The 12,238-nt window shown below is 33.0% G+C and overlaps 2 protein-coding genes across 2 annotated transcripts; one reads left to right on the forward strand and one right to left on the reverse strand.

Annotated features, from left to right (window-relative positions):
- The first annotated feature begins 6,373 nt into the window (after positions 1-6,373).
- Positions 6,374-8,995, forward strand: LOC7467971 (SNF1-related protein kinase regulatory subunit beta-1). The gene is made up of 4 exons (XM_002298254.4): positions 6,374-6,894; positions 7,737-7,921; positions 8,019-8,181; positions 8,590-8,995. The coding sequence occupies exons 1-4, from the start codon at positions 6,673-6,675 to the stop codon at positions 8,890-8,892; spliced, it is 873 nt and encodes a 290-aa protein (XP_002298290.3). The 5' UTR covers positions 6,374-6,672; the 3' UTR covers positions 8,893-8,995.
- A 971-nt stretch (positions 8,996-9,966) lies between these two features.
- LOC7467972 (thaumatin-like protein 1) lies at positions 9,967-11,166 on the reverse strand. The gene is made up of 2 exons (XM_002299751.4): positions 10,915-11,166; positions 9,967-10,818 (listed from the first exon to the last, which is right to left on the reverse strand). The coding sequence occupies exons 1-2, from the start codon at positions 10,961-10,963 to the stop codon at positions 10,124-10,126; spliced, it is 744 nt and encodes a 247-aa protein (XP_002299787.1). The 5' UTR covers positions 10,964-11,166; the 3' UTR covers positions 9,967-10,123.
- Between the last annotated feature and the right edge of the window lie 1,072 nt (positions 11,167-12,238).

A 12,238-nucleotide genomic window follows, 5' to 3' on the forward strand; every position in this document is an offset into this window, starting at 1 on the left:
GCTACAATTCAATACACTTCTCATGCTTGGGTGCACGGCAATATGGTACACTGTACATATCATATGAGACAAGAGGACTGGTTCACGTGGTTGATATTCCTTTATCTCAGTAAAAGTGAATCCATGTATGATTGTTGGGGATGGTAATGGTTATTCGCAGGTTGAGTTTTAAGTACATTTATATTTTATTTATTGCTCATTCGATTAGATATTTATTTTTTATTTATTAGGTTTTGTGCACCCTATCAATTTATAATATAACTCCACTTCAATTAATATTCAATTGCATTCATTTCACTATTAGTTAAGTATCATTATAAATATTTATAACAAGACGTTTGGCCTGTCGTGATTATCAGACTCAAGTATCTTGGATGTAGCGTGTTTACCAGACGCAAGCTATTTTTTTTTGTTTTTTCTGAGACTAAAAGTGTTATTTTACTGTACCTAAAAATTAGAAAAACATGAAATACCCTTCTCTGGCAGCCTATCCTTCTTTGATCTTGGGGGGTAAATATTTTTACTGTTATGAATATTGTGAAAAGCTAAGAAAGTCCTTGATCAATAGTTCTAATATATGTTAACTCTAGGGGTAAAAGAGTACTTTAACTGTGTTAGAAATTAAAAAAGACGCATAAACCCCCAAACAATCTTTTAATAACCACTAAGCCAGATAAAAAGATCCAAATACCCCTAATCGAAAGCTTAAATATAATTTACTAAAGGGTAAAAGGATAACATATGGCAACGAAGCCAGACTCAAGCAAACAATAAACAAAGAGAGGACAAATGTGCACTTTAGTTTTTAGGAAAGAGAAAAGAAAGAAAAAACACAAACAATCGATCACTAATAGCAATCCAACCATGATATATCTACATGCGTCGCACCATGTGGAAGAGAGCACAATTGCACATCTAGTTATACGGTGTATGACTAAATTTGACCACCAGAAAGCGTCTCACGTGCCTCCCACTTACTGGGGCGTGTGGAACATGCGCCAGCAGCTCTTTAATTAAAAAATACAACGTGAAAATACTAAAATGCCCCCATGATCCTCTTAATTACACAACATACTCATGTAATTTCATTATCGCAATCCACAATAATCGGTGTCTAGAGCTACAGTGAAATCCCCACGCCATTTAGCTTTTTTTTATAATGTCATGATTATCAATTATTAAAAACATTATTGATTACAATGAGAATACAATGACTTTAATTATCAAACCAACATAAAATTACCAAACCCGATTTGATTTAAGGTTGGGATCATGAATTGAGCTAATTAACTTGAGTTTGACCCGAATCAATTCAAAACGATGTCATTTCAAGATTTTAAAAAAAAACCACTTTGTTTAAAAAATTAGAAACCAAACAGAGTTTTAACCAGGTTGCAAGCTAACCTTACTCAGTTTGACCAGGTCAATTTCCACCTGACTTAATTTAAAACTTGTCTCGATCTAGATCGTAAGTTGACGGATCACTAGGTTGACTTACCTTGGATCTGATGCGTTTGCCAGACGCGAGCTATTTTTTTGTCTTTTCTAAGGTTAAAAGTATTATTTTACTGTACATGGAAATTAGAAAAACCTGAAATACTCTTGTCCAGCAACCTATGCTTCTTTGATCTTGAGGGCAAATAAATATTTTTACTGTTATGAATATTGTGAAAAGCTAAGAAAGCTCTTAGTCAATAGTTTTAATATATGTTAACTCCAGGGGTAAAATAGTACTTTAACTGTGCTAGAAATTAGAAAAGACACATACATCACCAAACAATCTTCTACTGACTACTGGGTTAGATGAAAAGATCCAAATACCCCTAATCAAAGGCTTAAATTTAAGTTACTAAAGCGTAAAAGGGTAAGGTCTAACAACGAAGCTAGACCCAAGCAAACAATAAATAAATAGAGGATAATTGTGCACTTTAGTTGTTAGGAGAGAGAAAAGAAAGAAAAAACACAAATAATCGATCACCGACAACAATCCAACCATGATATATCTACACGCGTCGCACCATGTGCAAGAGGACACAACTGCACATCTAGTTATACAGTTGATGACAAGATTTGGCCACTAGAAAGTGTCCCACACACCTCCTTAATGGAGCGGGCACCACCCACTTGCTGAGGCGTGTGGAACACGTGCCAACAACTTTTTGATTAAAAAATACAACGTAAAAATACTAAAATGCCCTTATAGTCCTCTTAATTACACAACATACTCATATAATTTTATTGTCGCAATCCACAGTAATATGTGTCTAAAGCTACAGTGAAATCCCCACGTCATTTAACTTTCTTTATAATGTCATGATTATTAATTATTAAAAACATTATTGCTTACAATGAGAATACAATGACTTTAATTACCAAACCAACACAAAATTACCAAACCTAACTTGATTTAAGTCTCAGATAATGAATTGAGCTAATTAACTTGAGTTTGACCTGAGTTTGACCCGAGTCAATTCAAAACGATATCATTTCAATATTTAAAAAAAAAACCACTTCGTTTAAAAAAAATAGAAACCAAATCGGGTTTTAACCAGGTCGCAGGTTAACCCTACTGAGTTTTACCAAGTCAACTTCCACCTGACTTAATCTAAAACCCGTCTCGATCTAGATCCTGAGTTAATGGATCACCGAGTTGACCTGCCATGTCAAGTTTCATTACAATGAACCAACCTTCCTTGCTCATCAATTATAAAAATTTAATTATCAAATGTTGTCTTGTTAATAGTTATTGTAGTGAATCCCAAGATCCTGTTTGTTTGAAAAAAAATAGTTTCTTTTTAGAAAGTGGTTTACATGAAAAGTAGATTCATGCAAAATAAGTTAATTTCTGATATTTGATAGTGTCATGAAAAATAAATTTAAAAATATTTTTAATATTTAGTCATGCCATGAAAGATAAGTTGAAAAATAAATTATTAATGCTTTATTTTTTTTTCAAGTTATTAAAAGAATATAGATGAAATTTGACAGATAAAAAAGTTGAAGGATGATGAAATTAAAAAAAAATCTCAATTTCATAAATTATTTCAAATAAAAAAAATAAAAAAAATAATGGAGATCAGATTTGATAGATAAAAAAGTTAAAAGAGAATGAAATTAAAAAACATTCAATTTCATAAATTATTTTAAATAAAATAAAAAACAATAAAAAAATAAAAACCAAATCCGATAGATAAAATTTTTTAAGAAAATAATAAAATAGAAACAAATAATAATCAAAAGAATAAAAATAAAAATTGATATAAAAATCAAATTAAAATAAATTTCAAGAAAAATTGAAAAAAATACATATAAAAATATTTAAAACAAAATATACAACAATAAAAAAATTAAAGATAAAATTTGATATAATTAACAAATAATAAGATATAATTTTTTTTTATGACTTGAGAAAAAAAATATTATAAATACTTTTCCAAAAATCAAGTTTTTTTTTCTTTACGATTTCAATTAATTAACTTCACTAATGATAAATAAATATAAAAAAAACCTAAAAAGTGAAATCTAAAAAATCACTTTTCATGGAGTAAACGTAAGGATAATTACTAATGGTCTGGCTTAGCTGGCGTTTCATCATTGGAATTATCAAAAACTTTTACTTTTATTTTTTAATATTAAAGTGACAGTAAGATCCCCGCTGCCACATGCTAATCAAATCTTATCCAAAATACGGCCCACGTCACGTGATGTTAACGTCAAGAGGAGTGGACAGGAAACGGAAGCTTTACAGTGGGCCCCCCTCAATCAGGCACGTGGTTTTTCGTTCGCCACGTCAGATCCACATCAATCAGTGGTTAAAAATTTGGTTTAGCTACTAATCACTCTTAATCTTTCAAATTATTTTGTTCGTATATAAAGTTCACAATTATGTGATTATAGCCCTTAATTAATACAAACATTTTAATTTAGCCCCAAAAGTATCGCAGATACTTTTTGAATAGTTGAGTGAAGTTTAGGAAAGCAATTTTTTTAATTTCGAGAGATCACTGCATAAAAAGACGGGTGGTTATGTAAAATTACGATAATAAATATAATAATTTATTAACAAAAGAAAATAGAGAAATGTTTTTCTAAAATTTTTTATATTACCAACACGGGTTTTGATGATATGACATATGAATAAATAAAATTAGGGTATAACTAATAGCATGTTATAATTTCTCAACATGAAATCTAATCAACACTTAATTAAGGGGGGTATCATAGGATCATATTGAAAAAATTAAAAATGAGGGTACTCAAATAGAAATTTAATTAAAGTCTCAATACCAAATTTAGAATTATGTTTAAAAAATAAAATTGTTGCGAATTGTTAGACGTGAAGCCATCATGGTTAGGTTTCTAACCGGGACAGCCGAAGATAAACAACAGTGGGTCCAAATGAATAAAGAGTGGGCCCAACACAACATTATCGATGGAATCATCTCTTGCATGTAGGTTTCTTTAACATAAGACATCTCTTAGGCTAGCTGTCGTGAAATCTCTTCCATTTGTCCATTCTCTCTCTTTCTCTTGATCATAATTTGTGTGTGTGTTTTTGTCATTGTGATGGATTTGCGGTTGTATTTTAAAAAATTAGTTTTAAAAAAATATTTTTAATTGTAATTAAAAAAACATATTCTTAGTTAAAATTACTGTAATATTGATTTTTGTATATAAAATAAATAAAAAGTAAGTTTTTATAAATAAAAAACATATTTTTTTTATATAATCAAGATTTAAAACACGATTATAAATGTGATACAATATAAAAAAAGGGTAATTATTTAGTAACCAAACAATTTATTATTTGTGATTAGATAAAAAATAAAAATTATAACAGTAACAAACACACTTTTATTAATGTAACCGGTTCAAACCGACCGGTTTCAGTTCGGTTTTTTAGGATAAAAACCGGTTCAAACCGACCGGTTTGACTTGGTTTTTCGGTCTGGCTCGGTTTTTTTCTGGTTTTAGTTCGGTTTGATTTTTTCGGTTTCATGCTTATAAAACCGAACCGGTCGGTTTTTTCAAAATTTTAATCGGTTTAATAGGTTTTTTTTCACGGTTCGGTTTTTTCAGTTATTTTTTTCTGGTTTTCTCGATTTTTCAGTTTTTTTGCTCACCCCTATTATATATATTGAAAATGAAGGATTAAACAACTTAATTATTTATTTCATGGAGCTAAAAAGTAAAAAATAAATATTAAGTTTGAATATTAATTCTCTAATTAAATGAGTGATATTGTCATGAAGGATTAAACAACTCATTTATTTCATGGAGCTAAAAAAAAAAATTCTCCTTTCCCCTTTATATGTGTAAGGTGTGATATTGTCATGTTGATTTTCTCAAGAGTGCACTCTTTGCTTCTTTCTTTCTATAAATATAGAACCTGTTTTATAATATTCTTAAAGCCCAACATGTGATCGGGATTGTGAATATCTAAAAATAAATAAATAAAACAATTCTCACATAAAAATTATATATGATAGAATTAAAAATTTGTAAGAATTTTATTTCTCATAGGTAATGAAGGTGTTTTTTTTTTAATTTTATCATTAAATATTTATTTTATTTTTCATATATTATTTTGGTTTGCTTTATATAAAATTATCACAATTTTAAAACAAATATCCTAATATTTAATTTGTACTCAATTTTATAAATAATTAATTTTATTATCATATAATTAAGTAAAAAAATAATTTTTAAAAACAAAGTTATCAAATCCAGTAGAGTCTATAATCTGAATGAAGAATTTAGTAGGGTAAGTCGTGAAGTCTATGATGATTTAATATATCGACGTCTCAATATTAAAAAAAAGTTATCTTAATATTTTTTTTAAAGTTAAACCACGTTTTTTACCTAGTGTCTAGGCTGTCTTTGGATACATCATGTCGGTTATGTCGCGTTGAGTTAACTTCCACACGATTTAATTTTAAACTCGAGCTAAACAAGATATTTATTGTAGCACTTTTTCTTTTTTTTATTCTGTCATTCTATATCCGGATTGAGGTATAATTTGTTAAGTTTTGAAAATATTAAAAACTAGGAGTCCAAAGTGTAAAACATAAAGAAATCTCATTACCAATCTAAATTTTAATTCAAAAATATGGTGGAAGTATTTTTTTATTTAAAATTATTTTTTTATATTTTTAGATTATTTTATGAGATGATATTAAAAAAATAATTTTTTAAAAAAAAAAATATTATTTTAACACATTTATAAATAAAAAATATTTTAAAAAATAATTAATACATACCTACCAAACACATTTATATATTCCACATCGGATGCGTGGTGGGCCCATATTATCCTCCTATTGTCTCAAGAACTAAAACTAAGATCGACCTTACCCTATAACTCTCTTCCTTCAATCGTTATCCATATTTCCGCTCTCTCTCCTCTGCAACACAACTAAACTATCCCATTAACCATATCACTAGACTTCCACCACCACCGATCTCCTCCACAACTCCTCCTCCACTCCTCACACGTCTCTTCTTATTTTTATCATATTCATTACCAAAAAAAGAAAAAAAATATTATTAAATACGATATTGTATTGCAATATATTTTCACCATCTTCGGACGAGAACTACCTTTCTTTTGTTGATTTTGGGCTAACGCTAGTTCTGTACCGTACGTGGGCTAAAGGGTAGAGGGTTATTTTAATGGGGAATGCAAACGGTAGGGAGGAAGGAGAAAGAGACGATGAAGAAGGGTTAGAAAACGGTGAGTCGCCGTCGCCGTCGCCTGTGATCGGAAGAGGGGCGTCGACTACAAGCCAGTCGGTTTCAATATTGGATAGTAATGATGTTCACACTCAAAATAATAATAGTCCTCCAGATCATGCCCCTGCTCGATCCACGTCTCCTTTCTTGTTCCCTCCTCAGGTATAATGGTAATTGTGATGATTTGATTGTAAAATTTTGGATTCTTAATTCAAAGGTTGTGTCTTTTATTGGATGAAAGATAGGTTCAATTAAGATCTGTGAAAAGGAAGGAAGAGGAAGATTAGTGGTGACTAATTGCCTTCATGCTTGGATTTTAAGCATTTTGAGAAATGGGTTTTCTTTTATTTTCTCAGTTTGTTTTGATTTGTTTTTAATAATTAAGATCTCCATTTAGGTGGTTTAGTTGTTTTTTGAAGTGGGTTTTATTTAAATCTGATGCATGTCTTTTAAACTGCATAGTTTTTGTGAATGTATTTGTCAATATTGTGATCAAATAACTAAAAAAGAAAGTTATTACGATGCCAAGGGGGCTGAATTGAAGATTCAATCATGACTGTAGTTCTTAAGAATGTTATATGATTTGAGAGTTTGGTTTCTTTCTGTTCCTTAGATGTCCTTGTTAACTTTTTGAGAATCAATAATGACAATGGGGCTCTTAACATATATGTGGTTGATCCACTAGTCTATCGTACTTGCCTCGTTATGTTTGCTTATTTAAGGCATTTGCAACCCGCGTGTGATGCTGTCATATTGTGGGTTAGAGTTGGGATGGTTTGATTTCAGCAGCTCAATTGCTGTTTTATGTGTGAGAAAAGGTGTGATTTCTCTGGTGGATATTGTTGTGGATAGTTGCATTTTACGTTTATTGCTGATTTCTATTTTCGTACTTGTTGGGGGAATCTAAAGGTTAAACTTGCTCTATGGACTGAACTGTGGATTTATCTCTGCATGTGATAGAACTTTAGCTGATGTAACTGCTTCTGTATTGTGCATGTTTGCAGGCTCCTGTTGCCCCCTTGCGAAGGCCTGATGCCCCTCCTGTTTTTGATCAAGTTTGGCAGAATGATTCCCATGAAGTTGTTGATGAAGACCAATCCCCTGAGCAAGGAATCCCTACAGTTATCACATGGAGCCATGGTGGAAACGATGTGGCTGTCGAAGGATCATGGGACAACTTTTCTTCAAGGTAAGGTTTAGCCACCATCTTAAACATGAAAGATCCAAAAGGAGCAGTTGTTGCTTCGGAGGAAACTTATATGATATCATTTATTGTTCTGTTGCAGGAAAAAGTTACAAAGATCTGGGAAGGATCATTCTATTCTTTTGGTCCTTCCATCAGGTATATACCACTACAAGTTCATTGTGGATGAAGAGTGGAGATATATTCCAGATCTCCCTTCTGTAACTGATGAAATGGGCCGTGTTTGTAATCTTCTTGATGTTCATGTAAGTATCTTGACATGGCTCTTGGTCTTACAAATCCAGAGGCATTTGATTATTTAAAAGTCATTAGTGCCAATGGTTTTGGAAACTAAATAAGCCCAGAATCATGGGTTTCAAGGGATATGTTCAGGATGCACTTGAAAAACTGGGATTTCATGCAAACCAGCGATGTGAAACATGCTTTTTATTTGTCATATGGGAGTTAGCAACACGAATTCTGCTTCCTCTATATGCATATATAACCAAGATTTTGCTAGATAAATATTTTCCCTACTAATATTCATGTATGAGGAAGAAATACAAGACTTCTTGGTCCAAAGAACCATTTTTTAGTGTCTGGAAAAATTGCAAAAAGAACACATGTATTTGTTAATGATTAGATTTGTAAGTTCCTCTTGCTATTTCTTGCAGGATTTTGTGCCAGAAAATATTGATAGTGCAGTTGAGTTTGAGGCCCCACCATCTCCAGACTCCACTTACAGTCAAGCATTTCCAGCTGAGGATGATTTTGCGAAGGATCCTTCAGCAGTTCCACCGCAGCTAAGTCTAACAGTCCTTGATGAAGCTTCTTCTTCCAAGCCTCAACATGTTGTGCTGAACCACCTTTACATTGAGAAGGGATGGGCATCTCAATCTCTAGTTGCTCTTGGACTAACCCATAGATTCCAATCCAAGTTTGTAACTGTTTGTCTTTATAAGCCACTCAGAAGGTAGCACCCTCCCACTTTCCATTCATGACTCTGAAGGAAAGATGATCGCTTTTGTAATATGGTTTGTTCTGAGATTTCTCTGTTTATAGATTTTCTCTACTTCTACATGTTTTGTTTCTTGTAGTTAACTTTCATTCTTTTGAAGCGCGCCTGCTTCAATATTATTATCAGGAAGGTCCACACATAGTTTGAAAATGAGTAACATATATTGGTCATCAGATTCTTTTGTTTGAACTAGTGGATGTAGTCCTTTAGGGGAGGAATAGTTCTCAAGGTTCAAACTTGAAATTCAACCTAAGCTACTTTTAGGCGAAGCTAAAAAACTAACTCTTACCCTCAGGCTGCTGACTCTTCTAGCTGACAATATTGGCTTGGTAAAGATATGAACTACCTCGTTTTCGGGCATAGACATTATTGGTCTGTTGTGCAAGTTCTGCTACTTAGTTGATGATGATTGCAAATGATGTGCTGTGCCCATTCAGCAACGCTAAGAGTACCTTACAACAGCTCAATGGGTTCACTTCTAGCCAAAATAACAGGTCTTTCAAATCTAACTCATTTATAGTTGAGGAAATGGGGGAAGTGCTCATTTCTCCAGATTGAAATTTGTCCTAGCGTCCAGTAATAAATTGCCCTGCCAGCTCCGCAAAAGTTCTTGAGTGAGCTTGGATTGTTTCACTGCCAGTTCAACTTACTACGATGCTTCTAAGCCAAAAATTCATATAGTCTCAAATTGTTATGGTTTCGCTTTTCACAAAATGGTATCTCAGGGTCCTGAGAAACTGCATTAAGGAAACCCAGCACACCTGCTTATTGCAGTGAAATGCCAAAATCACGAAAATAACTGCAGATTCAGGATATCAAACAATAGCAGGAATGCGTTCTGACAATCAATTCGGCTAAGATTTGCATAGTTCTGCAAATTACTGATCGTGTATGTCCTGTAAATTACTACAACTCAGCAGGCCAGTTGAATTTGAAAAGAACAAATCATTCTTGTGCTTCTGTGTTTTGTTCTTGAATGCATTTGCGTTTGGATTTTTTTTGGTGCTTTGTTTGTACGCTTGTAACAACCTACTGATAATAATCTCCTTTTATTTTCAATATGAACACATCCTGAGTGTCAGAATCTCATGTTTGATCCTGACATCCTCTATTATCCAAGGTTATTCTGTCCTTGAACAAATTAAAGCTGTGCTGCTCCTGATTTTCGAAGGAGATGAATAGTTATTTCATCATGGACAGAAGTTGATCACATAGTTAGATCCACTAGGACAAGTAAGTAGGCTACTTTTATCATCATAAGCATAACTATAAGCCTCAGGGCACTGTTGCTTGAAAGTGCTTGAGTAGTTGGTAGCAAGGCACTTGTCTGGTGTACTGAACTCACCAGTGCAGCAGAACTGTGGCTGGTTGAATGCCAAACATGCACTCTTGCAGGCAATCACAGTCCCATCAGACCCTTTAACAGCTAATTTAGAATCACAAACAGCGTTCACATTAGCTGCACAGCTCGTGGAACGGCACTCGCTAGAACCTCCTTGTGGAATTACTGAAAGGGGGATGTTAAAACCATCCACCAGGCTGATATCATAGTAGTCGTGCCCGTCATTAGCTCTTAGAGCGAACTCTGCCAAGGATGCCGGTGGTATACCACCAGCACCATGGCATTCTATTCGACCAGAGGCACAATCACCGGTTGCACAAGTAAACTTGCCTGAGGAATCTGTATTGCATCGCGTTCGACCCCAGAACCGACCAGACCATGGCACAGGGGTACTCAGGGAGGATGAAGCACCTGCTGTCAGAGCAAAGCCTGTCGAAGACAGCTGTGGACTGTCAGCATTATTTAGGCTTGCTGGCCAAACAGTGAATGGGCAGTTGTTCTTAAAGGAAAAGGTGACCGATAGAGCTCCTGCATGTTTGAAACCTGCACAAGATTTTTTTCATTCATGTTAGAATAGGTTTATATAATGAGTGTGTTGACATCTTACATGCAACCAAAACTCGGAGACGAGGTACTTACAGACGAGGAGTAAGGTGAAGGTAAGTGCCAAGGGAATTTGATTGGCCATTGCTGGAAACTCAGGCTGAAGATATTTCTGTTTTTAAGGAATTGAAGGGCAAGCAAGCAGGGATATGCTTATATAATTGATTACAGGGAGCTGTGGAGGATATTTGGATTCTTTAGCATTAGACCTGTGGAGTCATGAGAAAGAGGGAGCTGTTTATTCACAAGATTTAGGCTTCTTGTCTCAACATGAATAAATCATGCACGTCAATCTCAGATCTTCATTTCATAAGAAAAATAAATATGTTAAAATCACAAGGTTTTGATGACAAATTGGTTATCTGTACTGTATTGTTAGGATAGGAAAAGCTTAGAATGTGGAAATGTCCTTGTGATGGGTTATTATCTGTATGGAACATTTCCTACTATTTTTTTTTTATCTTCTTTCTTGTTCAAACTTGCAAATTGCTTTGATTTAAGAAAACTGTAAAATTATCTTGTTGAACTGATAGGCCGCAAGTCATAAAAAATTTAGTTAGAATAGTAAAAAAGCTACAAAAATATTCCATTTCTGTAAATATTAAAAAAAATGGAATTGTGAATAAAATGATAAAACCCTTTGCTCAATTTACAAGAATATTTTTGGAATTGTTTTTGGAAAATGCTGCAAGATACTTGGGAAAAAGAAGAAGAAGAAGATGTTTCACATATATAGTAGGCAAAATCATGCTGTTGTTGTAAAAGGTTTTGACTAACTGTAAATCTTTGAAGGTAGAAAAATATCTCTTTACCTACAAATTATATTAGCAATTTGACTTTCACCAACGAATTAACATGCTGCAAACATTCAAGACTAGTTCTAACTTGCTCTTGTGGGGTAAAAAGAGAGAAAGATTTGCAGTTGAATTTTGACTGCTAGTTGTTGTGTTTTTGGTATAGTACTATTTGAAATTATGATAATAATTTCTTTAAAAAATATTTTTAAATTTTAAATTTATTTTTAACGCTAACGTATAATCTAAAATCATAAATCACGTTGTGAACACAAGTATGAACACAAGTATGAACACAAGTACGAGATTGGACGTCATGTTCTAAAAGGCCCTAGCTTTATGACTAAGTGTTAAACAAACTGGAGCATGCTTGGACTTAGGCACAACTTGTCTGCATCTTGTTGATTGCACCACTAATTGCTTTCAGATTATTAATTTTGTTATGCATGAATACATGTTTCCAGCTAAAGATGCTACAGTCTCATTATCAATTATCAATTTGATTTATTCCATCCTCAAATTATTATTATTATTATTATTTTTTTGGACATTTGTCTGAATGCTAT

Source organism: Populus trichocarpa, chromosome 1 (genome assembly GCF_000002775.5).
Source record: "Populus trichocarpa isolate Nisqually-1 chromosome 1, P.trichocarpa_v4.1, whole genome shotgun sequence".
NCBI classification, from domain to species: domain Eukaryota; kingdom Viridiplantae; phylum Streptophyta; class Magnoliopsida; order Malpighiales; family Salicaceae; genus Populus; species Populus trichocarpa.

Bases quoted from the DNA above. Each gene is read 5' to 3' on its own strand.
- LOC7467971 (XM_002298254.4), top strand. From the start codon at position 6,673: ATGGGGAATGCAAACGGTAGGGAGGAAGGAGAAAGAGACGATGAAGAA. The intron at 6,895-7,736 runs GTATAATGGTAA...GCATGTTTGCAG, and splicing joins CTTTCTTGTTCCCTCCTCAG to GCTCCTGTTGCCCCCTTGCG. The intron at 8,182-8,589 runs GTAAGTATCTTG...TATTTCTTGCAG, and splicing joins GTAATCTTCTTGATGTTCAT to GATTTTGTGCCAGAAAATAT.
- LOC7467972 (XM_002299751.4), bottom strand. From the start codon at position 10,963: ATGGCCAATCAAATTCCCTTGGCACTTACCTTCACCTTACTCCTCGTC. The intron at 10,819-10,914 runs GTAAGTACCTCG...AATCTTGTGCAG, and splicing joins CTTCACCTTACTCCTCGTCT to GTTTCAAACATGCAGGAGCT.